The sequence below is a fragment of the Narcine bancroftii genome, chromosome 6 (genome assembly GCF_036971445.1).
Source record: "Narcine bancroftii isolate sNarBan1 chromosome 6, sNarBan1.hap1, whole genome shotgun sequence".
Lineage (NCBI taxonomy): Eukaryota > Metazoa > Chordata > Chondrichthyes > Torpediniformes > Narcinidae > Narcine > Narcine bancroftii.
This window is the reverse complement of record NC_091474.1, coordinates 131,304,418-131,332,082: the sequence shown is the minus strand read 5'-3', so window position 1 is coordinate 131,332,082 and position 27,665 is coordinate 131,304,418. Positions and strand designations below refer to the sequence as shown.

Genomic DNA, 27,665 nt, shown 5'->3' with positions numbered 1-27,665 from the left:
CAGTCTCTCTTTTGTCTCCAACTAACCAGTGCTTTCCTTAAGGTACATTCTCCCCATGTCTGCATTGGTTTTCTTCCATTTTTTAATAAAGTGTGGGGATTGTGGGTTAATTGGTGTATTTGGAAGACATGGACTCATGGGCTGGAAGGGCCTGTTACCGTGCTATATGTCTGAATTTAAATTTAAAATGAAAATGTTAAAAAAATTAAAACTAAAAATGGTGAAAATAAAGAGTTGTTGTAGTCACGTACTTACCTTCGTTGGCAGGAGGAGAGTGAGAGTTTCAGGATCACCTTTGTGGCAGTGAGCCAATGAGAAGGTCAGAGGGGTTTAGATGGGTGGTGTTTGGGGAGTTAAAGAATGAAGTGTTGTGTCTAGTGAATAATAAAAAGAAAGTCGACTTCATGGTGTTCTGAAGGAAATGAATGAGTGTATTCTTTATTTGTTTGTCAGCTGCAGTAAATCAGTGCTGTTACAAGTGGCGACCCCTGACGTGGGAGAAGGTTTTCCATCCAACTTTCAGTCTTTGCGGTGGTAATCAAAGTTCTTCCTTGTAAATAAACCAAAGTGTTCATTCTGCACCACTGTAACTTTATTGGGTAGCGCAGGAAATCCAGACTGAATAGATGACTAAAAAAAAAATCAAATAATGACACGAAGGAGTTAGCAAGGTTTCATTAGGTTCAGAGAAAACTATTTTAATACCTACAATATATAAGTTTGGGCACCAAATTTTCAAAAATAAATTATTTATTCTTTAAATTATATGTAGTTTTAACACAGATGGCAGTCTCTTCAATTTGAGGCGCCCGCAAGCTCACGCCAAGAAACAAAGAACAACTTGTCCGTGAACTACTCTTTGCAGACGATGCTGCTTTAGTTGCCCATTCAGAGCCAGCTCTTCAGCGCTTGACGTCCCGTTTTGCGGAAACTGCCAAAATGTTTGGCTTGGAAGTCAGCCTGAAGAAAACTGAGGTCCTCCATCAGCCAGCTCCCCACCATGACTACCAGCCGCCCCACATCTCCATTGGGCACACAAAACTCAAAACGGTTAACCAGTTTACCTATCTCGGCTGCACCATTTCATCGTATGCAAGGATCGACAACGAGATAGACAACAGACTCGCCAAGGCAAATAGCAAAAGAGTCTGGAAAAACAACCAACTGAAAAACCTCACAAAGATTAGCATATACAGAGCCGCTGTCATACCCATGCTCCTGTTCGTCTCCGAATCATGGGTCCTCTACCGGCATCACCTACGGCTCCTAGAACGCTTCCACCAGTGTTGTCTCCGCTCCATCCTCAACATTCATTGGAGCGACTTCATCCCTAACATCGATGTACTTGAGATGGCAGAGGCCGACAGCATCGAATCCACGCTTCTGAAGATCCGACTGCGCTGGGTAGGTCACGTCTCCAGAATGGAAGACCATCACCTTCCAAGATCGTGTTATATGGCGAGCTCTCCACTGGCCACTGTGACAGAGGTGCACCAAAGAGGAGGTACAAGGACTGCCTAAAGAAATCTCTTGGTGCCTGCCACATTGACCACCGCCAGTGGGCTGATGTCGCCTCAAACCGTGCATCTTGGCGCCTCACAGTTTGGCGGGCAGCAACCTCCTTTGAAGAAGACTGCAGAGCCCACCTCACTGACAAAAGACAAAGGAGGAAAAATCCAACACCCAACCCCAACCAACCAATTTTCCCCTGCAACCGCTGCAACCGTGTCTGCCTGTCCCGCATCGGACTTGTCAGCCACAAACGAGCCTGCAGCTGACGTGGACATTACCCCTCCATAAATCTTCGTCCGTGAAGCCAAGCCAAAGAAAAGAATACAACTATATTTTTCCACATGCTATCTTTCCATTCCTATATGGGTATCCGATTTCTATGTCATTGCTATATATTTTCTTGCAACTGCAAACACCATTTTCATGAATTCCTTTTGAAAAAATATTCAATTTCAATTTTGGTCTTATTGTCGAAATATTGCCCAATAAGAAAAGCATTGCAGCTTGTGGAAATTTAACTCCCATAACTAGTTCTAGAAATTTTCCTAATTATATCCAAAATGGTCTCAATTTTGAACATGACCACAAGGAATTCAAAAAGGTACCCATGTCTTGATTAGACTTAAAATATTTATCTGATAAATCTGATTTTAATCTATTTATTTTTTGTGGAGTAAGATACAATTGATGTAAAAAGTTACACTGAACCAATCTATATTTAACATTTTTGTATTTGTCATACTGTCATAACATAATTCCTGCCAATTTTTCTCCACAATATTAATATTTAAATACTTTTCCCATCTTTGTCCAGATCTATGAATTCCCTGCTTCAAAGTTCCCTTTTGCAATAATATATACATAACAGATATACATTTGTTAATCGATCTATTGCAAATCAAAGTTTCTATTTCACTTTTTTTTAGGCAATATTTATCTTGTAAATATACTTTTAATTAATAATGACAAAATATTTATTATTTTCTATCCATTATTTATTTTTTTAATTGATCCATCAAATGACATCAAATTTTGTCCTTCATAACAATCTGCTCTATTTCTAATTTCTTTAGAGAACCAAATATTAAAAAGTTGATTATTCATAGTGAATGGTTTAAGTCTATTTTTAATTAAAGTCGTTTTATTAACCTAAATTTCCTATTTCATTATTTACTTTATTCCATATATTAATCAGATGCTTCAACAGTGGTGTATCCCTGTCTCCAGATCTCAGTTCCTATTTCTATTTGAGATCTTCTGGTGTCTTCTCTCCTATCTTTTCCAACTCTATTTTAATCCATGCTGGTTTTGCTTCCTCTTCAAAAAAAAGAGAGAAATCACATTTGTGTAGCTTGATAATAATTTTTAAAATTGGAAGTTGCAGACCTCCTAATTCATATTTCCATGTTAATATTTCTAATATTCTTAGAAATATGTTTGTTTTTATACAATTAACTCTTCCCAATAATGTTAATTGGTAATTCCATCCATTTTTAAAAATCTTCAATTTTCTTAAGTAGAGGGGTATAATTCAACTTCTATATGTTATTTAAATTATTATCTACCCATATCCCTAAATATTTTATTCCAATTGACGGCCATATAAATTGGAACTCTCTTTTACACTGAGTATAATTACCTCTCGTCAGGAACATAATCTCACTTTTATCCCAATTATAACCAGATACTATTCCATATTTTTTTAACCTGAAATATAATTTACACAATGAATTTTCCTGTTCTGTCGAAGTTATTACATCATCTGCAAAGCACCATCATCATGGGCTCGGACCTCTGTGGTTTTATAAATGTTAAAAAAGCCCCCTTTAATAGGTTATTTAAAGCCTTTATGGAGTTGTTGGCTTTACAATCAGTCAGGAGGACCCCATGGTGATACAGTGTTTCTCCTTCCCTCTCTCCCAGATCCACTCCAACGGCAGTGCCACTGTCATCTCAGTACCAGCAGCAGCCCCGTTTTTGCTGTTGCAGCAGGACATGGATACTTGATAAACAAAAACAATGGCAGAAATTGAGGAGGGAACTGTTGGGTTAACCTTGATCTTGCAATTCAAAGGCACACAAAGACACCGCTTTTCCAACTCATCTACCAAGAAGAGGTAGAGAGGCAAAGGGAGTCCCTTCAGAGACATTGAGTGTCCATGGATCCCACCACTTCCAGCAATGCACTGCCTCTTGCAACTCCTGAAAGAGGTCATCTTCGTTACCACATGACTTCCTATTCGGTCCAGCGGTCAAGGCATCCAAACTGCCCTCCTTGGCACCTGGTTCCAATTTTCCAAAGCGATTAGCAAGCTGTCAACCCCCAAGAACTTTGGGGAATCCTTCTTGTTGTCGGCACCCTTGTGAATCCCGGTCCTGGTACCACCTTCTCAGAAGATGGTCAGCCGCAGCCCAGTGTGAGTCCCTCAGCTTCCAAGTCCCCGAGCTGGTGCTCCACCTGCTGGTGTAGTTTCCTACCTGCCAGCTCCTCTAAGGCTTCTCCAGCATGGTGGAAGTGAGCTCTTCTTCTCTAGTGCCCTGCGCTGAAGCCACAACCTTCTTGGCTGATGAATGTTGGCGCTTCCATCTTGTATCCAGACTTATGAGGATCTTCAACCGTGATGGAATATTTGTAAATGTTTTTGGGACATAAATTGTTAAAATTAGAGTAGGTTACATACATGCACACTCTTTAAATCTGATCTTATTTGAAATACTGAAGAATTCATATTCAGTGACTTTACAGAAACTATGGAGAATGCTATGCACATTTCACAAGTAGGTGCTAATTGAAATGATGTCATGAATGAATGGAGTGTTGTCTTTAAAGCAACAAGCAGGAGGCACTCTGACTATCAATAGCTCTTTGCAAGGGTTGACAGAGTGCACAGAAAGATAACTCCTGGGTTTTTGTTTACCTAAAAACAACAGATTGATAAAGAAGACTAACTCCTATTATTTACTGTAGAAGGAGGGGGTTTTGCAAGTGAGAGAGAGGAGGACATGTGGCTGGCAGTTGGAATCTGAGAGACACACAGTTGAAACAGTGTCAGCCAGGAGAAGCTTGTTGGAACTGAAACAGAAGCTCCAGAGTGGCAGATGGCTAGAATTGCTGTGCACAATATGAGAATTGCCTGCAACCAATGAACTTGGAAGAATGAGAAGTGAGATTGAACTGTGAACCAAAGAACTTTTCTTAAATTTACACACACATTACATACACATGGCTTAGAATTAGAAGGGGGTTAAGTTGGGTAGTTAAGTTAATAGTGATAAGTTAAAGATTGATTCTGTTTTCATGTTTAAAGATAATTAAAACATCTTTTGTTTAAGTAACTACTTGTCGTGGTGAATATCTATTGCTGCTAGGTTTTGGGCTCCTTTGAGCTCGTAACACAATAAAACTGAAGCTGGTCCTAGTTCTGAACGTAATTTGTCTGTTTGCTCTGAATTTACAATGGCATTTGAGATTATTGTTTCAACAGCAAGAGCCTGATCTTTCTCTTTTATTTCTGCAATTCTTTTTTTCCTATCTTTTGCCTTTAAATAAAAATCAATCTGCTTGTTGCCTCAGTATATGGAGTTTATGAAGTTTTGAAAGCAATGTTTGTTTGCTGTAGCATATTCCAGTTTTACAGGGTTAGCAACATCTTTTTATATACAAAAATCATCCATTACCATTTTAAAGTGAGGTGATTTCAGCAAATATATGATCATTATCTATATTGCAGAACAGATGAAATTTCAGAAATAATCTTTTTGTGATTTTATGCCTTGGGTAAAGGCGAAAGGTCCTGAAAAACTGGAGTGCATGGGACTTGTGGTGCAAATGACGCAAACATTCATGTGCTAAGAATTGATAAAAATGTGTTATTCTGGCATAATAACTTGGTGACTACATCATTTGTGTGTGTGTGTGTGTGTGTGTGTGTGTGTGTGTGTGTGAGAGAGAGAGAGAGAAAATTAGCTACCTATCTATCCAAATTACAGTTTTATCTGATGTACATTTTACAATTTTTTTTTTTTTTCAAATTTTGAGTTTAACCAGCAAGGCGACCATCCATTACCCATCCTTAAATGGCATTGAGTAGGTGAGAGTGAATTTCCTTCTTGAAGCATTGATAGCTTTCCAGTGGTGAAGAGGGAGTCCTGGGTTTAGATCCAGTGACAATGCAAGACCAGAGATATGCTTTCAAGTTGGATGATGTGTGAGGGAAATCTGCAGGTGGTGGTGTTTCCAAACCATTCTGGTCTTTTAGCAGTTGCTGTTCCAAGTTTGTGAAGTGCTGTTGGGATCGTCTAGTTGAGTAACTACCTACATTTTGTAGTAGTGCTTTGGAAAGTGCTCAGGATGAACAGTGCCAATCAAGTAAGAGTTTGCAATAAAAGCTGATTTTTTTTTTTCTTTTCAGAATGTAAACAGAGACTTCTGAATTGAAACCAATAAGCTTGAGGAACTGGGTGGGAAAACTTTCTTCTGATAAGAATATGGACCTCTGAAGAGCAAAATCCCTTATCAGAGTTTTTATTTAACCTTTATCAAAATGCATTTGACCGGCTGAAAGTATATGGTAGTTATCAGATGATGGATTAAAACTGAATGAGGAGAGCATTTCTACAAATGTTGATTTCTCCAATGAAAAAGGCTTTATTTGACAACTTGACCTACTGATGGGTTTATGACAATGATTGATTCTAGGCCCTTCAGTACAGCAGAGAGTGGGCACAGGGACTCCTCTCAATAATTAATCATGCTTTAGTGTCCACTCATCATTAAAAAAAAATGGCTGGATGCAGCTTTAATCGAGAAGCTACATACTGCATTCTACACCATTAATACAATTCTTATCGGTGTCAGATTCTGCCACAGCGAAATACAGACAATCAGTCCCTCAAGCCGCGGTGAAAAATAAATCAGCCAGTAAAGTCAGCATCAAATGTTTAACTGCAAACCTGAATTTTAAAAATTAAAAAATTGTTCTTCACCTTTGTCAGTCACAATTACAAATCTGTCAGCTGTATAAAATGTACATTATTTATTTGTAAATATTATTTAATATTACAATGAAGTAATGCATTCCGTCATTACTATTCCTGTCTCACAAATCACTTTCCTCTGGAAGCTGGAGGGGCTCAATTGGTTGGGCAGCATCCATGAAGAGAAATGGACAGTTGATGTTTCAGCTCAAGACCCTTTCTTGAGACTGAGCCGAAACACTGACTTAAACAAGATGGTCTGTAGCTCCCACCTGACAAAAGGCTCAGGCCTGAAATATTTTTTTTTACCCTTTACTTCCTAAGGATGCTGCGTGACCTGACGAGTTTTTCCAGCATGTTTCTGTATTGCATCCAAAAGGTTGACTGCCCATTTCTCTGCATGGATGCTGTCCAACCCATTGAGTTCCTCTAGGTTCTCATTGTTAGCCTTAGTACCTGTCATTCTTACATTTCTCTTCTTAATTCTTTCTCTCGGTCTATCCTTTACTCATCTAACTCTCTTTTTCTCTTCTCTTTCTCTCTCACACATCTCTTGTCTCTGTCCTATCTGTGCCCATCTTCCTTTCCATCTCAATCTCTTTCCTTGTTCCCCTACTTACCTCACACTCTATCTGACAGACTTTCTGACTGCAAAATGACTTTCATTGGTGTGTCCTAGCTGCTGATTTGGTTCTGGTCCTGGTCATAAATTGGGACGACACATTATCAGTACACCATTCAGCAGCTCGAGCATTGCATGCACTATCACCAGACTCTGGAGGTTAGCATGTTAGCCTCAAATCAGCTGAATGCTGACTCTAAACAAGTAGGATCGTAATGATGGAGTGAATTCTTTGTGTTTATTAGTTATGACAAGACTGATCCAAAAGCAAATGTTGCAGAAGCTGGATGTAGGAGCAGAAAATACTCGGCAAGAGAGGCAACTTTTCTGGAGAGATAAATATTTCACCCAACTCAATAGTCAACGAGCCAAAATGCTTGTCTCCAGATGATGCCTCACCTATCGAGTATCTCAAACTTTTTCTGGTTTAACTTCAGATATCTAGCATGCAGTTTGTTTTTCTCTCTTCGTGGAAAGCTAGTCAAGTTGAGTGGACAGTGTTGAATTTAATCTTTACAAGAAGTATTTACTGCTGACACAAAAGGTCGGCAGAGTTAGTGTAGCAGTTGGCACTGTTACAGCGCCAGAAACCTCGGTTTGAATCCAGTGCTGCCTGTGTGGAGTTTGTACGCTCTCCCTGTTCCTGCGTTGGCTTCCTCTGGATGCTCTGGTTTCCTCGTACCCTTCAAAAAAAAAGTCCCAAGGTAATAGGTAATTTTAAAAAAATTAAAATAATGCCAGGCTGATTTCCCCTTGTCACCAGGTCAAATCACATAATTCTCAAATTTTATTCTCTCTACCCCTCTTAATTTCTCTTTTTCTCTTCATCCATAAAACATTGCCTCTCTCTTTCAATAGCTACCATTATCCCTGCCTCTATCTCTCTCCATCATGGTTCTCTCTGTGCCTCTGTCTGATCTGGTCTGGTTGCCTCTCTGACATCTTTTATCTATGGTTCTCACTTTCTTTTCCAATTTTATCACTGTTTCTCCTCTCTTCATTGCTATCTGTTCATCTCTTTTTTCCTCTATCCATCACCTTTTCATTTTCCCTCTGTTCCATCCATTTCTTCATGATCTCTAGTTGGAATGTTGACAATCTCTTTTATGTTAAAGATACTTTTTTTCTCCTGAACAGTCCTCTGTTACAAATATACGTACTCAAGGGAAGGTAGAACACAGGGCCAATTAAAATAATGAATTCATTATTATGATAAATTATATATTTCTTTAAATATTGACCTTTCAGAAATATTGACCTTTATGATGTATCTTGGGATAAAACATTTGGTAGTCTCCAAAATCAGCTGATTTTATATTTTGCACAAGCTGTATCATTAAATTAGATTTTCCCACACATAAAAATTCTATTGCCAGAGAGTCATAAAACATATAGAACAAATTACAGGGCCTTCTGAAGAAATTTCCCATGAAAAATCTATTTCTGCTTTCCCAACTCAAAAGAAAACATTTGCTCCACTGAAGTAAACCAACAACAAATTTCCACTCTCCTGTGGAATGAAGGTAGAATTAAAAATCAAGTTGAATTGAAAATACTCAAAATGAAAATCAAAATGTGCAGATGTAGATGCTGCCAAATCTAAAATTAAAACAGAAAATGCTGGGAACACACAAGAAAGGCAACAAGTGTGGAAAGAGAAACACATTAACAATTCAATTCAATTACCTGCTAATTCCTTCTACATAAATTTTGAGCCTGATTTATTTTTGGCATCCAGTGCATTTATATTAAACAATAGAAGAATCCAGATGCTCGGAGTCAAAACACAAAAAAGGAATCATTTCCAACCTGAAATATTAACTCCTCTTTCAACGGGTATTGATGAACCTGCTAATTTTTCCACATTTTCTGTTTCTATTTCGGGAAATATTTTATACTTGCTGGTGTCATGCTCAGCACAATGGTTATGGCTGTTGGAGGCTGTCATCAATGCTTCACTCTGCATGTGTTCTTCAGGGCAATGTTCTGGGCTTCATGAGCCACCTTTCCTCTAAGGTGGATCAGAAGTGGGGATGTTCATGGTGTCTACTTCCATTCACAGTTACTTAGCTGGTTCTGCCCAGAAGCAGCAAGACCTGAACAATGTTCAGGTACGTGTTGATCTGACAAATAATATGCAGCCTACATAAATGCAAGGCAATAAATATCTACAGAAGGTGACAGAAATCTGAAATTCAATACACATAATGCAGATACTAATATGCATACTTTGAACTAGAATTATTAATAGGAAATTTGTAAACAGGAAAATTGTTTTGTCATTAGTATACATAAGGAACTTCCAAATTGAAATTTATATTTTCAGTTGATAGAACTTTAAAAACTACCTGCTTACACAGGAAATCTGGAATATAAACATAAAATGGGAATTGGCCAATTGAAAGTGCCTCTCCTGTGTTAGTGAATGGGAAAATCTTGAGGATAGGGGAATAAATTATGAGAAATGTCAGTCCAATGAGTCAGTGAAGTAGGATTGCCCTTTGAGCTAGCAAGGACTAGAAAGGCCCAAATGGCCTCAAAAGGCTGGGCGGTAGCTGAGAAAAGAGAAACAGAGTTAACATTTCATGTTGGCACCCCTTCATCGGAATGTTAGGTTGAAGGGTGTGGCCTGATGTATCATTCTTTTTCTGGTTCTACTGTGGATTTTTGAATTCCCATCAGGACACAGTAAGGCACAATTTTAACATGCAGGGCAAGTCAGAAGTCTAGTGAAATTAAATAAAATGCCTATCCAATATTTCTGTCCTCAACTTCAATGAGGAATGAAATCGGGCAATGTATCTGAGTTCATGTTGACAAGAACAATAAGTACTTACTCATTTAAATGGCATCAAGTTTGGGGCTTGACTTTCTGTGTACTCAACTACGAAGGTTCTAGACTTGTTTATTTACAGCCCCCACCTCACCTTTGGACCCAGATCTTGCTGAATCCCTCAGGAAATCAGGTAACCAATCCTTTTAGACAGCTCACAGAGGAACCCTTCTCACTGTACCAGATATAGTATGACAAATAAAGATAAAGTTTAAATGTTTTAACTTTTCTCAGTTCGACCTGCACAGGATCTCTCAGCCTGTTGATATCAATGGGGATTATGGAATTGTAAGAAGGAAATATTATTCTTTTGTGGTTTGTTTAAGGGTTTCTATTTATTTTAAACATAGTTTATGGTTAAGTTTATCTTTTTTTGCTTTTGGAACATTTTAGGATTTTAAAAAAATGTATTCTTTTAGTTTCCAGAACTATTTTAATAATTTTCATTAGTTGCTCTGGATTCCTCCCATATCCCAATGATTAATTGACCAGTGTAGGATTACTCCATGTATGCAGGCAGGAAATAAAATCTGCGAAGGTGGTGGGGGGGGGAAATAAAATCATATTAGCACAAGATGGGCATAATGGCTAGTGCGGACTTATTTGTCAAAGGGCCTGTTTTGCATTATATGACTCTTGACTCCTGACCCAAAGCACTAAACTAGCAGTTAATCCTTTTTGAAGTGACTGCCAATTTGAACATTGCAAACTCCAATAAAACATTGTGACAATGACCAGATAATCTAACTCAGGGGTGTCGAACTCAAATTCACGGAGGGCCAAAATTAAAAACTTGGACTAAGTCGAGGGCCGAACTAAATATTTATTGAAAATTTTCAACAACATCTGCATGTTTTCTCTTCTTTCAACATATGTAATGTTAAACTTTAGGATATAACTTTAGGAGGATAATGTTACAAGTCAGGAGTAGGTAGCTCAAGTTCACCCTTTGCTTGACCTATTTGGTCCCTGTGGAGATGTAGTCAGCATTCACAGGCTGTGTCCATTTTGGCCTGCATCAGGACTCAGCATTTCCTGCTCACTCCTCAGGCTCTAGGCCTCTATTCACCCTCAACCCACAATCCCTCTACCTGACCAGTCCTTTACCCAACCTCTACTCACCCCTCACTCCACTCGCTCTGCCTCTACCCACCCCATCCTATACACGCCCCTCTACTGCCTCTCCCCTCAACCTGTTCCTCCCTCTACCCGTCTCTCACCCTCTAATCACCCCTCCCCTACTCACCCTGCCCCTCCCCTTTTACCTCTTCCCTATCCACCCCCCCTTCTACTCATCCCTCCCTCTAACTGCCCCTTGCACCACCATAACTTCCCCTGCCCATTACTCCTCACCTACACCCTCTGCCCACCCCTGCTTACCCACCCACTCAGGCCCAGCGCGCAGTCGATCAGCCTTTGCGGACAGCCACCATTTCTCTCTTCACGTGCAGGGCCGAACCAGCCGTCCCTGGGGTCCGCGCGGGTGCAAGCGCTGAAGGCCGTGGTGACCGGGAGAAGTGCGCTCGCGCTGTGGAAGGGCCTTCTGGTGCCAGTCGCACGGGGCTCGCGCTGCCCGGGGGCCGTGCGCAGCCTGCATGCCCATCGCGCCGACAGGAAATCACAGGCGCTCGCCCATCCGCCGCACCGCTCGACAGGTGGGAGAAGTGACTGGTTGTGCGGGGAGCCTTCCAACTGGCTTGCTGGCTGATGACATCGACAGACTTCTCGTGTTACAATTTCTCGTGTTACAATGGGGAAGGATGTGCAATGAAGGGGGAGGATGGTGGGGGTGACATGACCAAAATACAGCATCGGCTCTCGCTGCAGGGCGGGCCACCTCTAATACATTTTTGAAATGATCTTGCGGGCCAAATATAATTATATCTTGGCCCGCGGGCCAGAGTTTGACATGTGTGATCTAACTGAAGAACTAATGTCCATGAAACTGGTTTTATCTTGTAAATGTTTTAGTCAATGAACTTTTGTGTAAATCAGGCCAAACAAGCATGATGCCTGTTAATTCACTGCAAGATCACTCTCAAAGGCAGCCATGGTTTTGCAAAATATTAAACGGAGTTCATTGTTTTAGCTTCAGTGCCGTTGACTCCATATGAAATATGTCGCAAAGAATGCACTTGACAATGCTTTCTGTATCACTTAGGATGGAAAGATTGCAATTGATTCGCTTTTGACACTCAATATATTTGTGTTACACAATAGTAACAGACTACAGAGACTTCATATTGGATACAAATATTAAGAAAATATTCTAGTTAAACTGCACCTAGGTGGACAATGATATAAACAGAAAATGTTGAAAACACTCATCATCTTAGGCAGTATCTGTGGAGAATGAAAAAGGTAATAACCTTTAACTGAATCATAAAAAATAGCTACAGCTGTAGGTCATTCAGCCCTTCGAGCCTGCAACACCTTTCAATGTGATCATGGCTGATCATGTGACTTCAGTACTCTATTCTTGCTTTCTCTCTATCCTCCTTGATTCATTTAGCCAGAAGGGCCACATTCAACTCCCTCTAGAATATATAGTATCCAATGAACTGGTCTGTGGTGGGGGTGGTGGTGGGGGGTTGTGGTGGGGAACATGTTCCACAAGTTTACACTCTGTGAGTGAAGTAGTTTCTCATCATTTCAGTCCTCAGTGGTTCATCAGTTATCCTTAAGACTTCCAAGTCTTAGTTCTGGTCTTCCCCAACATCGGGAACTTTTTTCCTGCATCTACCCTTTCATCAGGACTGATGGAATAGTTCCATATGGTGCTCCACATGTCATGTTATTTCCCATTCACCCAGCTTGAAGCCTCTTTGCATTCTTTACCATTGCTCACATATCTACAGTTTTGAATTAGCAGCAAGTTGGAAATGTTACATCGAGTCCCCTTACCCAGACCATTGACAGGAACTGTATATAATTTGAATGAACACTGACAACCGTTAATTTCCATTTTTTGTTTTCATTCTGTTCACTAATTATCGATCCAAATTACTCTGTAACATCCATTCAACTTGCTCCCATCTTGTTCACCAATCTCCATTGTGGGACCTTATTGAAACCCTTCAGAAAATCTGAATGCTCTATCTTCTGTCTTAAAGTCACAGCCTTTCTTATAGATTGCAGACTGTTCCCAACCTTCCATTGTCCAGTTAACAGGTCTGTCGTTCTTTTTCACCTTTCTTAAATAGCAGGGTCACATTAGTAAGCTTCCAATCTGTTGGAAACATTCCCAAATCTTTAGAATTTAGAAGATGATAACCAGAGTATCTACTGCCTCCATCACCATGTCTTTTAAAAATCTGGGGTGTAGATCATTCTTCATCTTCAGGACTCCTTAACTGTTTGCAGCAGGAGGTTCAGTTTCCTTTTAGGATGTTACAAATGGATTTTACACATTACCAGAATATAATAAACATCTAATCTACTATGTGCCTCTCCACATTTCTCTGTCCAGTATCATAACATCTCTTGGCCCCTTCCCAAAATCCTGCCCTACCACATTATTTGCTTGCTGTCTTCCCTTCCCATTTAAGTCTTGGAAAAAAGGTCCTGACACAAAATGCTGACTGGCCATTTCTCTCCACGGATGCTGCCTACTCCATTTCCTCCAGTTTCTCATTATTTTCTTAAGGTTCCAGCATCTGCAATTCTTGTGTTTCTCCAATAAATCTTGTTGTTCTCTAATTGATGATATATCTTCTTCCAGGAGTGCAGCTCGTACCCTTGCTTAAATGGTGGAACATGTCAGGATTTAGTTGATGGCTACACCTGCACATGCCTGGATGGATACAGTGGCAAGAACTGCCAAGCAGATCTGGATGTCTGTAAAGGCCATCTGCTGAACTTTACCCGCTGTCTCAATGGAGGAAAATGCATTGAAGGGCCAGGCACAAACTTCAGTTGCAGGTGAGTGAAATGCAATGCAATTGTATTCTTTTATGCATTCTTCCATTTATTTTAAATTGGTGATTGCTTTAGTTTGGGACAAGTAGGGTTAGGGAGCAGGGGCAAGGGTTAAATGGAAGAGGAAATTGCAGCTTCTAAAGCTGTTGTCTCATACCTCCCAATGACGGTTCAATCCTGAGCTTTCATGCCATCTGTGTAGAGTTCCCATTTTCTCCCTGCGGCTGCATGGTTTCCTCCCACATCCCAGAGACATGTGGGCTTCCCACTCCCTTCCCCTGGTGTATACATGAAGAGAATAGAATAGAGTTAGTGAAAATCCATGTTTAATGGTTGTTGTGGATACAGTGGCCTGAGGTGCCAATTTCCATACTAATTACTCGATGAGTGCATCTGGTCTTTATCTGAGGCTTTGATAACACCACATCTGAACTGGAAAGTTGAATGTCAACCTCTAAATAAAAGTGTTGTTCTGAGTTTGCATGAGTTTTAATGAGATGAGAGGGTAGGTGTATGTGGAAACATTCAGATAGATTGGATCACTTCTCTAGTTCAAAAGAAAGAGATGATCCAAATGAAACAGAAAAGATCCAATGAGGGGTTCACAGGATAAAGCCCATAAGCTTCCTTACGCTGTAGAATCCAGAACTAGAAGTTATATCTTCAGGTTAATGGGTCAGCCACTTAGCTTTTCTATCCTTAGTGTGGTGCAAATTTGGACATCAGTCCATCAGATGGCAGTGGATGTTCCCAATCTAGTTTATTTAAGGGTGTATTAACTTGTTTTTTTAATTCCTTTAACAGTTTAAGAACAGTTTTTATCCAATGGCTATCTGGCGCTTGAACTTCCCCTTACTGCCCTAATCATGAACTATTTTAGGACCACCACCAATCTGACCGCACTACTGAAACATCAGTAAAGGTGAATATTTAGACATACATATTTACAGCATGGTAACAGGCCCTTTCAGCCCAGGAGCCAGTGTTGTCCAATTACACTCAGTTGACTGACAAATCATGTTTTGGAGGGTGGAAGTAAACCAGAGTACCTGGAAGAAACATATTCAGACACGGGAGAACATACAAGCATACAACAGCGTTGTGCTAACCGCTACATTAACCATTCCGCCCTGAATGCTAACCATTATATATCTATATTCATTTATACATATTATCTCTTTCTGTACTGGAGTAACTTAATGAATCTTAGGTATCTGTTTGGCTGCAGCAAGTAAGAATTTGGGGGCACCTGTACATTATATACCAAGAAACAGCATTATCGTTTCAATGAAATGATTGGACATGAAAATAAAGTAAATGTAAATCAAACCATCATTGTTGAATGACAGATTAAACTTGAGAGACCCAAGCCCTCGGTCTCCTCTTTTTAGTTTTGTTCTGCATCTTACTCAGCTTATGCAGTCTAGGATGAAAGACGGGTCAGATCACCATTCTCAGTGATTCCATTTGTCTGCTTATCATAAGACTGATTCAAGCTGATTGATAGCAGGTCAGTTGTTCTAATTAACTCAAAGTAGGTGTGGATTTTATTCAATACTGAACAGGCACCTGTTGTTCCCAAAATTAGTTGCATGTGAAATAATTTGTTATTCTTATGGTATCTTATCCAGAATTAATTAAAGAAGGCAGTGGGGAAAAAAAAGGTAAGGATACGATGGCTCTGAACAAGTTATAAAGGAGATTTACCAGGATGTTGTCTGGGATGGATGGTTTCAGTTAAGAGGTGAAACTAGTGAGGGTGGCTTTATATTCCCTGATCTGGAGGAGGCTGGGTTGGTATCCCTTGTACTAGATAGGGTAGGCTGGTATCCCCTGTACTGGAGGAGGCTGGGTTTGTGTCCCCTCTGCTGGAGGAGGCTGGGTTTGTGTCCCTTCTGCTCGAGGAGGCTAAGGGAGACCTGATAGAAATGAACAAAAATTTGAAGAAGCCAGAGAGGGTAGAATGCCTTATTGTATTCACGGTGAGTAGAGGTGCTGAAACCAGAGTGCATATATTTATAGTCAGAGGTTTAGAGCAGATCTACGGAAGAGGGTGATTGGAATTTGGAACGTACTCCCTGAGGGAGTGGTGGATATAGGTACTCACTTCATATTTGTGATGCATTCAGGCTAGTAATTAGATCACCAAGGCAGAGAAGGTCACGGACAAGTGCTGGTAAATGGGATTAGTGCTGATGAGTACTTGATGGTCGGTATGGTTATAGGGCCTGCCTGGGAGCTGCATGAGTCTGTGTAGGTTCTTTACAAAATCTTCTGTAAAATTGAATAATTTAACCATATCATTCTGTGGAGACATGGATTTAAAACATAGAACAGTACTGAAAGACATTCGCCCTATTGAGTCTATGCTCTTTGGAAGAGCTATTTAATTCACGCCACTCCCCTGCTATCTCCATGCTGTATTCTTGCATCCTTCCCTTCAGGTTCTGTGGAGTTCCCTTTTGAACATTGTTATTGAGCATTGAATCTTCTGCCTGCATGCAATCAGATGACACACAACAGATCACAACATAAAGGAGTTTCTCTTTATTGCCTCCCAGATTTTTTGTAACATGAGGTATATCACTCCACCTGTGGTTTCCAACCTTCCTACCATGGAAACAGTTTCACCATGTTTACTATTTGGAGATGTTTTATCTTTTGAATCTGGTGCTAGAGTGAAGGCAACCATGATTAGGCAGTTACCCATTCATCCTGTTGATTATCTCCACTTAAATGATGCTCTTATCTGTAGAGCTTGTGGCAGGACAACTACAACATTGTAACAAGGAAAATTAAGGTTGGAGCAATAAATGGGGTCTTGAATGATCCTCGTCTGTCCCAGGGCTGGTTCTGCAGCAGTCAATTTAGATTAAATTCAACTTCATTGTCATTGTGCCAAGTAAAATACAAAGCCAATGAAATACAGAAGTTAAAAAATAGTGCAAAATACAAATATCTACATGCATATAAAAACAACCGCATTCAGCAAGCAAACAATTATAAAAATATTGGCAGTACAATGTGAGTGCAGTGCCACTCAGTGCTGCGATTTAAGGTTCAGCAGGGACACAGCCTCAGGAAAAAAGTTTTGCTTCAGCTTGCTGGTTTGAGACTGAAGGCTCCTGTCATGCCTACCAGGTGGAAGAAGAGTAAAAAGTCCATAGTGCGGGTGAGATGAATCCTTGATGATGCTCTTCACCCTGCCCAAGCAGCATTCCTGATAGATGCTCTCAATGGTGGGCAATTGGATGGCGATAACCCTCTGGGCAGTTTTCACCACCTGCTGAAGAGCTTTACGGTCTGATGTAAGACCACACTGAGATGCCATAAGTAAGTAAGTAAATCTAAAATGATTGTATTTCATTTCTTAGCTATGATGAGCTTGTGATGAAAGGTCACAAAACCGCACAGAACACAAACAGACCCTTTGGCTCGTTGAGAGAGTGCTGACCATCAAGCACCCATTTACACTAATCAGATTTAAGATTTCAGATTTATTGTCCGAGTACATAAATTACATCACATACAACCCTGAGATTCCTTTTTCCTGTGGGCAGAGCAGAATTTCCACTTATTGGTAGTGCAAAAATAAACTGAACACAGTGTAAATATGTAAACAGATAATGAATGTAAATAAACTTCAATATCGAGAGAACAAAAAGAATATCAATGGAATGTACAATCAAGTGTCCTTAAATCAGATTCCTAATGACTTTGTTGCTGAGGAGTCTGAGGGTGGAGGGGTAGCGGCTGCTCCTGAACCTGGTGATGTGAGTCTTGTGGCGCCTAGACCTCTTTCCTGATGCAGCAGTGAGAACAGAGCATGTGCTGGGTGGTGTGATCCTTGATGATCGCTGCTGCCCTCCGAAGGCAGCGTTCCCTGTAGATGTACTCAGTAGTGGGGAGGGTTTTGCCTGTGATGTCCTGGGCTGTGACCACTACCTTTTGGAGGGCTTAACGCTCAGGGGTGTTGGTGTTCCCATACCAGACAGTGATGCAGCCAGGCAGCACACTTTCTACCACACCTCTGTAGAAATTTGCCAGGGTTTCTGGTGTTGTGCCAAACCTCTGCAAATTCCTGAGCAAGTAGAGTCGCCGACATGCTTTCTTCATGATGCCATTAGTGTGCTGGATCCAGGAAAGATCCCCCAAGATAGTGACTTCCAAGAACTTAAATTTGCTCACCCTCTCCACCTCTGATCCCCCAATGATCACTGGATTGTATACCTCTGGTTTTCCTTTCCTAAAATCAACAATCAGCACTGTCTAACTCCAATCACATTTAATTGTCCCTGCATTCCCATGGCTTCCTCCCAGATTTCACCACTCACCACTTTACAGTGGCCAATTAAGCTATCAAACGTGGGAATAAACCTGAGCACCCAGAAGAAACCATTGCAGTCACAGGGAGAACATGAAATGTCCACTCATATAGTCTCAGTGTTCAGTTCCTGGTGTAAGCTTGGTGTTGCCACTTCTTCCACACAGTGATGTGTGCCCAGGTCAAATACCCAAATCAGGTTTGCAGATGGCATAAGTGCCATAGGCTAGATCTCAAACAATGACCAGACAGAATACAGGAAGGAGGTTGAGAGCCTGGTGCCGTGGTATCAGGACAGCAACCTCTCTCTCAATGTCAACAGAATGAAAATGCCAGTCACTGACCTTAGGAAATGTGGTTAGGGGGTGTGGGCATGGACTCCTGTCTGCATCCAATGGGCTAAGGTGGAGACCTTTAAGTTCCAAGGAGTAAATACCATCAAAACCTGCCCTTGTCCAATAACATTGATGACACAGCAACAAAGAACAATGACAACTCTAATTCCTCAGAAGCCTCAGGACATTTGGCACATCCCCAATCTTCCTGACCAATTTTTATTGATACACTACAGAAAGTATCCTGTCCAGATGCATCACATCTTGGTGCACAAACTGTTATGCCCAAGATCACCAGAAACTGGAGAGTATTGTGAATTCAGTCCATCATGCAAACCAACCTCCCCTCCACAAATTCACCAAGAACTTATGCTGCCTTGGGAAAGCTGCCAGTTTATGATAAGATGAATCCCACCCTGGCTATAATCTCTTCTCCCCACTTCCGTCAGGCTGAAGATACATGAGCCTCCAGATTCAAGGACAGTTTCTGCCATGGACCCATCAGACTCTTGAATGGAACTCTCATCATCTTAGCACTGTTTAACCATGCTCTTCCCTAAATCCAAAACTTTGTCCTTGTAACACTATGTTCTGAACTTTTTGACCTACTGTAACACTACACCAGTGGTTCTCAACCTTTTTCTTTCCACTCACATCCCTATGCCATCAGTGCTCTGTGATTAGTATGAGATTATTTAAGGTGGTATGTGGGTGGGAAGGGAAGGTTGAGAATCACTGCTCTAGACCTAATTGTTACTGAAATATTTTGCTTGAGAAAAATTGTCATTGACCCATTTCCTTTGGAGTTATGAAACCCTGTACATAACAAGTCAATTATGTACAATTAAAAGTGGGTTTTAAACTTTTACTTTCCACCCTCATACCACTTTAAGCGATTGCTTACTAATCACAGCGCACCAATGGCATAAGGAATACTTAAAGTGGTATGTGAGTGGAAAGAAAAAGGTTGGGGCATCCTGCACTTTATTTCATTATAGGACTACCTGCTATACTTAAGTATGGGTTGACCTTCCTCGACAGCATGCAAAACAAAGATTTTCACTGCATCATAGAACATAGAACAATGCAGCACAGTATATGCCTTTCAGGCCTCAATATTGTGCTGATCCATATATTCCTTCCTAAAAAAAACTACTAAACCCTCCCTACCCCATGACCCTCTAGTTTTCTTTCATCCATGTGTCTGCTCTAGTCTTTTTTTAAATAAATTTTATTTATAAATTTAAAACCACAAAAGATTCACGTAGTTTACATTAATGCAAGTCCATTTCAAATACATGTGCTATATAAAAGAAAAATAAAAGAATGAAAGAAAAAGAACCCCCCCCCCCATATAAACCTCCCACCGTCACCCCTCTAACCCTCTACAAAGCTAAACCGAAAAAATGGGGCAAGAGATCTTCAACAGGAGCACTAAGATGAAGCTACCACTTGACTCATCCATTCCCTTTTTAATTTTGTGTTCTTACTCTGTCAAATGAGTCTCTTGTAATAATGCAATATCTACTTTTACCTTTTTTGTCTAAGCAAGTATTTTTTTCTTTTAATTGAATTGTTCAGCCAATTAACATTAAAACTAAGAAGGTTTAATGTATTATTCCATCTTAGATCCAAATCCCTTTCAGTCCCATTCTCCCAGGTCTCCTCCCTTGAGCCCAACTGACTCCTGTGAAAGTCTCTGTCCCAAAGACACAATATTGCCCATAATCAGTAAGGCAAGAAAGAAAAAACATACCACCCCACCCCACCCACCCAGGAAAATTAATTAATTACAAAGTTCACCACTGTCTCAATGTCAGCATTTACTTGATCTTCATCAATTATGACTGTTTTGCTCTCCTCTTTCAGACCCCCCTGTAACTCCTGTTGATGACTTAAAGCGTGGATCGATGCGGCTCTTTTCAGTGTAAGCTGTATCTGCACCACCTCTCTTTGTAGTTCTCATTGAGGTCTTGGACTTTCCTCTCTCATTTGGTGGTCTTCCTTAAATGAAGGAAGTGATTCTGCAAAGGCTCTTGCTTCCTCTACTTCCACAAAGAACATAGATTAGTTATTGTCCAGAAACACCTTAAAAGTAACTGGATGTCTGAAAGTAAATTTATAGTCTTTCTTCCAAGGAATTACCTTCACTGGATTAAATTGTTTTCTTCTTTCCACCACTGCTTTACTCAAATCAACATAAAATAAAATTTTATTTCCATCAATGATCTTAGGTAACCTTATTGTGTCTTGCACTTTGAACTGCTAATCTTACATTTTTTTCTTTATCTTGACATTTAATCAGTACAGCTCTGGATGGTTGAGTTGGCAGTGGCTTCCTCCTTAAGGCTTTATGAGCTCTCTCCAATTCAATTCCATTTCGAAAATTTTCTTCTCCTAGAACTCTAGGAATCCATTTTTTTTAAATTCCACAGGATTTTCTCTTCCTTCAGAATCTTCTTTTAAACTGAAAATCTCAATATTATTTTGTCTACTTTGATTTTCCAATATATCCATCTTTTCTTTCTTCTACTTTTGCCAGACAGATTCTGAACTCTCAGCCTTCTCAATTCTATCCATACAAATATTCATGTCATTTTGACCATCTGCACATTCAATCCAACTCCCTGAACATTTTCTTTAACTTTATTAACTTCCACAGCATATTTCTTCATATCACTTCTAATGTCCTTCATATCACTTCTATGTTTAGTAAATCTCCTCTTAAAATCTGAAATTGATCCATCATTAATGAAAGCCTCTGTATTGTTGCAGCTTGACCTTTTACCTCTGAAGAACCCCCTCCAACGTCTTCTTCATCCTCTTCATCTGATTCTTCTTGATCTCCTTTTTCCTTTTGGTCACTACCTTTCTGAAAGATAGCTGTTTCTGACATTTCACCTCCACATTGCAGTTCCTTATTTCTAACACTATTAGTAGTGGTGCTATGGAGTCTCCATTCAGAAACCTATTCTTTTGTTTCACGCGTGCACGGGAAAAAACCCTTGCGCATGCACACTACGGTTTGATATTATTCAGGCAAGGTCTGCACAGCTCTAGCGCCATCTTCTCCAGTTCCCCAGAGGGGTGGCGCTGTTGCTTGCTTCAAATAAGCCATCATTGCCCGTGTCATTTGTGGAGCCTAAGGCTCAGGCTCCAACATTGAGGTAGGCTGCAACTTCTCCATTTTCTTTGGGTCTTTACTTACAGTTTTCTTATTTTTAGCTATCTTCTTTCCTCTTCCCATGCCCAGCACAATGCAGGTGGGGTCTGGAACTTTGATTTAAAAACATTTTTTTTGTGTTTTGATTTAATTTCTCCTGGGAGAGTTCAAGATTCACCTTCTTCCCTCACACTATTACACTCCCGTCCCACCATACCCAAGAGTCTCTTAAATGCCCTCACCACCATCCCCAGCAAGATATTTCTGGCATCCACAATTCTCTGTGTAAAAAAAAAACACTTACCCCTGATGCCTCCCCTAAACTTCCTTCCATTAACTTTGGACATATGTCCTCTGGTGTTTGCTGATCCTTCCCTGGGAAACTGATGTTGGCTGTCCACCCTACCTGTGTCTCTCATAATCTTATAGGCCTCTGTCAAGTCTCCTCTCACTCTTCTACGTTCCAAAGAGTAAAGTCCCAGCTCTGCTAACCTTGCCTCATAAAACTTGTTTCCCAATCCAGGCAACATCCTGGTAAATCTCCTCTGCACCCTCTCCATAGCTTCCACATCCTTCCTATAATAAGGTGACCAAAACTGAAACACAATACTTGATGTGTGGTCTCATCAGAGATTTGTAGAATTGCAACATGATCTCTCTATTCCTGAATTCAATCCCCCTATTAATGAAGCCCAGCATCCCTTCTTAACTATCCTATCAACCTGTGTGGTGTCCTGAGGGATGTATGGATTTGAACCCCAAGGTCCCTCTGTTCATCCACACTCTTAAGTAGCCGACCATTAACCCTGTACTCAGCCTTCTGGTTTGTCCTTCAAAGTGCATCACCTCGCACGTATCTGGATTGAAATCCATCTGCCACTTTTCTGCCCAACTCTGCGTCCTGTCTATATCCTCTTATCCTGTATCCTGGCAAATTTGACAATAAATAATTCAATTCAATTTATTTCAAAGCTCTCCTTGTAAATTAGCAAGCAACATCACTCTGTGAGGGAATAGCCCAAAAATTTTAACTTCAAAATATTTTCAGTTCTGAATGAAACAGCATGGACTATTATGCATGTAAGCACGTGCAGAAGAAAGAATGCAATTTTTTAAAAAATCCAGGCCCATTTCTTATCGACTATTCAAAGCAGAACGCATCACCGGTCAGGACAACACATTACCAGAGGGAAGTTCTTCACTTCGATCAGTGGTTTTCATACTGTCCCCTAAACTCACATTCCATTTTAAGCAATCCCTATGCCATACCTGCTCTATGATTAGTAAGGGATTGCTTAAGGTGGTATGTGTGTTCAGGGAGGCAGTTTGAAAACCACTGCCTTGGACCTTCAGAAAATTGGAATTTTAATTCTGCTGCAGCAATGGTTGGAAGCCTTCCCTTGTGTATGGCTCGGAGTAAAAGTCTAGGCTCATTCCCAATGCAATGATCCTTGATTCTGCTACTTAGAATATTCGCAGGAGGACTTTGCATTAATATCAGCTAATTCTGTGATCATAATGAGTTTCCAAGTCATAAACAATGCTATCAGAGCAAAGAATATCATAATAATGAACACTGGAAAGAGAAATCTCTGTGCACAATTTGGTGTATTTTACAGTCACTTTGATGTATGTTCAACACCACTTCTCAGACACGTTATGTTTCCGATTATCCAAAACGCTTGGGGCCAGTTGTTTTTTGGTTAACTGGACTTTTTGGATAACTGAGAAATTTCTTTAGCAGCCCAGTAGCATCAGTAAAATCAGCGGTTAAACCAGTGGTTCTCAACCTTTTCCTTTCCACTCACATACCACTTTAAGTATTTCCTATGCCATCGGTGCTCTGTGCTTAGTCAGGGATTGTTTAAGGTGGTATGTGGGTGGAAAGAAAAAGTTTGAAAGCCACGATTTTAATCATTCTAAATTGACTTGTTATGTGCACGGTTTCAACGGGCATGGGCCAGTGACAATTTTTCTCTAGCAAAATATTTCAGTAACAATTGGGTCTAGAGCAGTGATTCTCAACCTTCCCTTCCCACTCACATCCCACCTTAAACAATCCCTTACTAATCACAGAGCACCAATGGCATAGGATTACTTAAAGTGGTATGTGAGTGGAAAGAAAAAGGTTGAGAATCACTGGGTTAAGCAACAAGAAAAAACAATGGAAGGTTTTTCAAGCATGAAATAATGTTTAATTCTTTCCAAAAAAGATAAATGCATAAATTTAAGAAAATATATTTTGTTTTTCAACGTGCAACATCATATTACTGCTGAAAAAAACTTCAGATAACTGAGAATTTTGGTTAAGTGGTTTTCGGATAATCAGAAATGTACTGTACCTTGGAAGGGAGCAGGATGTTATTAGATGCTTGAGATAAATTTGCTTTGTATATTGGGGTGTGGGGGGGGAATTAATTCACTTCTTTGTTGGGAGATTCCCACACCATAAAATTGCCCTAATATTAGGCTTAACTTGCCAATTTCACTAATGAGAAAATTCAGTGACAATCCTTTGCCTCACCTTTAGCTCCGATATGTTTCTCTTTAGGGAGGGCTGCATTCTGGCAGTGCCATAGCAATAAATTTGCACTTTAGAAATAACAAATAAAAAAAGTCACATTTGATTAGAAGTGGAAGCAGTAATGAGGTATGCTTGGCAGGGCAGGGCAGTGAGCAAGGATATTTGATATTAAAATTGATGACTTGAACTGAACAAGGGTTCCATCTCCCTGCGCAAGAGATGTTCCTGTCTATTTTATATCATTATTATGTTTTTGTTTGAGAAAGAGTACCCATGGAATGTTAAAGTTGGGTGAAACTCCTGTTTATTAAACCTTGCTTTGCAGAGTTTGTATTCCCCCATTTCCTTCATCACAACAACAGCTGAACCACAGTGATGGACTTGGTATTGCTCTGGGATCTCTTGAAATCATGCAGTGCTCCACACAATTGTTAATTTTTGCTTTCAAACCTAAGACAAAGCCATTCAAAGTGACGTCAAGTGGAATAGTAAGGAGGTCCAGGAATCTTTTTATTTATTTACAAATTTTACACCACAATAATAAATAATTACATTACATTGAATTCAGAAGTCATTTCAAAAGGTTATGCGTGTGGTATATAACCCCCCCCCCCCTCCATATCCCCTCCATCCAAACCCCTGGAAAGAAAAAAGACCAGAAAATGCCAAGGGAATAGAGCATTAATATCATAAAGTCTATTATTGGAGGTAAACAAGAAATGAAGTCTTCAGAGAGTCTATTAAACATACAAACCCACATTTTGTAAATATGGGTGCCATATTTTCCAACATGCATGATATTTGTTTCATAAACTAAGTAATATTCTCAAGTTGTGTACAGCTACGAAGTTCGGCGTGCCATCTTTTCATACCTAAATCTGTATCTGACCTCCATGATATTGCTATACATTTCCTAGAAACTGCTAAAGCAATTTGTACAAATCAAGTTTGATACTGAGTTAATTTTAATTTAGGTCTTAGAACCTTAATATTACCCAATAAGAATTTCATTGGATCCTGTGGGAACTTAATCTTTGTAATTTGTTCCAAAATGTTACCAACTTCCAACCAAAAATGTTTAAGTTTAGGACACAGCCAAATAGAATGCAAAAAAGTTCCAATCTCACGTCCACATGTAAAACTTAAATCTGATATAGCAGGATTCAATTTGTTTAGTTGTTGAGGAGTTAAATATAACTGATGTAAAAATTATATTGAACTAACGTGTATCTAACATTTTTTTTTGTCATAGTATTCTTACATAATTCCATCCAATCTTTCTTATTTATTTGTCTGTTTAGATCCACTTTCCATCTTAATCTTGATTTATGCACCCCTATTTTTGGGGTTTTCATTTGAAGTAAATTATACATTACAGAAAAAAATTTACTTACATTGCCATTATGAATCAATAATTCCAATTCACTCCAGCTAGGTATCATCAAACTCAGACCTATTTTATTCATCAAAAATGCCTTAACTTGATAATAGCAAAGGAAAGTATTATTAGGCATGTTAAATTTACTCTTCATTCGTTCGAATGTTATAAATCTTCCATTCTCAAAACAATCCTCTATCCTCTGAATACCCATCCGCATCCAAGTCCTCAAAAATTGATTATCTATAGAAAATGGAGTAAGTCTGTTCTGACAAAGGGACATTTTTCATGAAACTAAACCTTTCCTACCTATTTCATAATCATTTTTATTCCACAATTCAATCAAGTGTTTCAAAATAGGTGTTTCCCTACTTCCTACCAAAAATTTAGAATTCCATTTATGGATAAAATCTTGTAAATTTATTTCTCCTATTTTACTAAGTTCTTTAATAACCCAAGCAGGAATTTTATCTAAATTAAACAATACATTAATAAATCTCAATTGAGGAGTTTTATAATAATTCTTAAAATGGGGAAGTTGTAAGTCCCCAAATTCAAACTTCCAGGTCAGTTTTTCCAAAGAAACACTCACCATTTTCCTTCCATAAAAACTTCCTAACAATTGCATTTAAATACTTTAAAAATGGTTGAGGAATTGACTGAAAAAACATATTGAACTCTATGGAAAATATTCATTTTAACAGTATTTGCCCTACCTAATAAGGTAATAGGTCGGATATTCCACTTATTCAAATCCTCAGCAATTTTATTAAATAAAGGTAAATAATTTATATATTTTTAAAAAATCATTATCATCCTAAATGCCTAAATATTTATTCCAGCATCTGGCCACCTAAATTTGTAGCCATTTTACACTAAATATCATCACCCTTAATTAAAGGCATAATTTCACTTTTCTCCCAATTAATTTTATACCCAGATGTTTCCCGATACTCTTCCAATCTTGCATGCAATTGAGACAAAGAATTTATAGGATCAGTCAAAAAAAAACATCATCAGCAAATAAAATAATTTTATATTCCTCTTGATTAACCTTTATTCCCTTAATCTTAAAATCTTGTTTTATAAGCTCTGTTAAGGGTTCTATTGCCAAAATAAACAATGCTGGTGATAAAGGACAACCCTGCTGTCTCAATCTAGTTAATTGAAAAGAAGTAGAAACTTGTCCATTAATCATCACCCTTGCACAAGGATTTTTATATAAGGCTTTAACCCAATTGATAAATGTCAAGCCAAAGTCAAACTTTTCTAATACTTTAAACAAACAAAATCCCATTCTAGTCTATCAAAGGCCTTCTCTGCATCCAAGACTACAGCCACACTTAAATTGTCTCCTTTCTGAGCTAAATTAATTAGGCTAACCAATTTAGCAATGTTATCAGCAGATTATTGCTTTTTGACAATTCCCGTTTGGTCCATATGAATTAAATTTAGTAAATATTTAGCTAATCTATTTGCTAAATATTTTCCAACAGTTTTATAATCCACATTGAGCAATGATATCAGTCCACAAGATGCTGGATTTAACAGATCCCTATCTTTTTTTGGTATAACTATTATTATTGCAGTGAGAAAGATTCCAGTAAGGAATGAGATTCTGCCACTTGATTTAACATCTCCAAAAAGGAAGTATTAATAGGTGCTTAAACTTCTTTAAAAAACTCGGGCGGAAAACCTTCCTTCCCCAGTGACTTACCTTTTGCAATGGATTGTGATTCACTGACTTCTCTTGCTGTAAAAGGAACATCTCAATGTCTTTGATCTTAATATTTCAAACTAGATAAACTTATCTGAGCCAAAAAAAAAATTAACTTCATCTCTACTAGACTAAGGTTTATATAAATTAGAATTTATATAAATTCTAATTTGGCCAAGCCAAAGAAGAATACAAATCTTTAAATAAATCACTAATTTCCGGAGGTTTATAAGTAATCCTCTTTGGCCTTTTCCTAACAGCATTAATTATTCTAGAAATTTGTTCTGTTTTTAACTACCACACAAGAACCTTATGGGCCCCTTCTCCTAATTCATAATACCTGTTTGGTTCTCTTAATTAAT

The 27,665-nt window shown here is 39.2% G+C and overlaps 1 protein-coding gene across 1 annotated transcript in view; it reads left to right on the top strand.

The window, feature by feature from the left end:
- The window catches only part of eys (eyes shut homolog), a 986,043-nt gene that overhangs the window by 288,511 nt on the left and 669,867 nt on the right, over nucleotides 1–27,665 (top strand). The window contains exon 15 of the mRNA XM_069886108.1: nucleotides 13,666–13,865. Coding sequence (XP_069742209.1) covers nucleotides 13,666–13,865 — 200 coding nt within the window. The remainder of the gene's footprint in view (nucleotides 1–13,665; nucleotides 13,866–27,665) is intronic.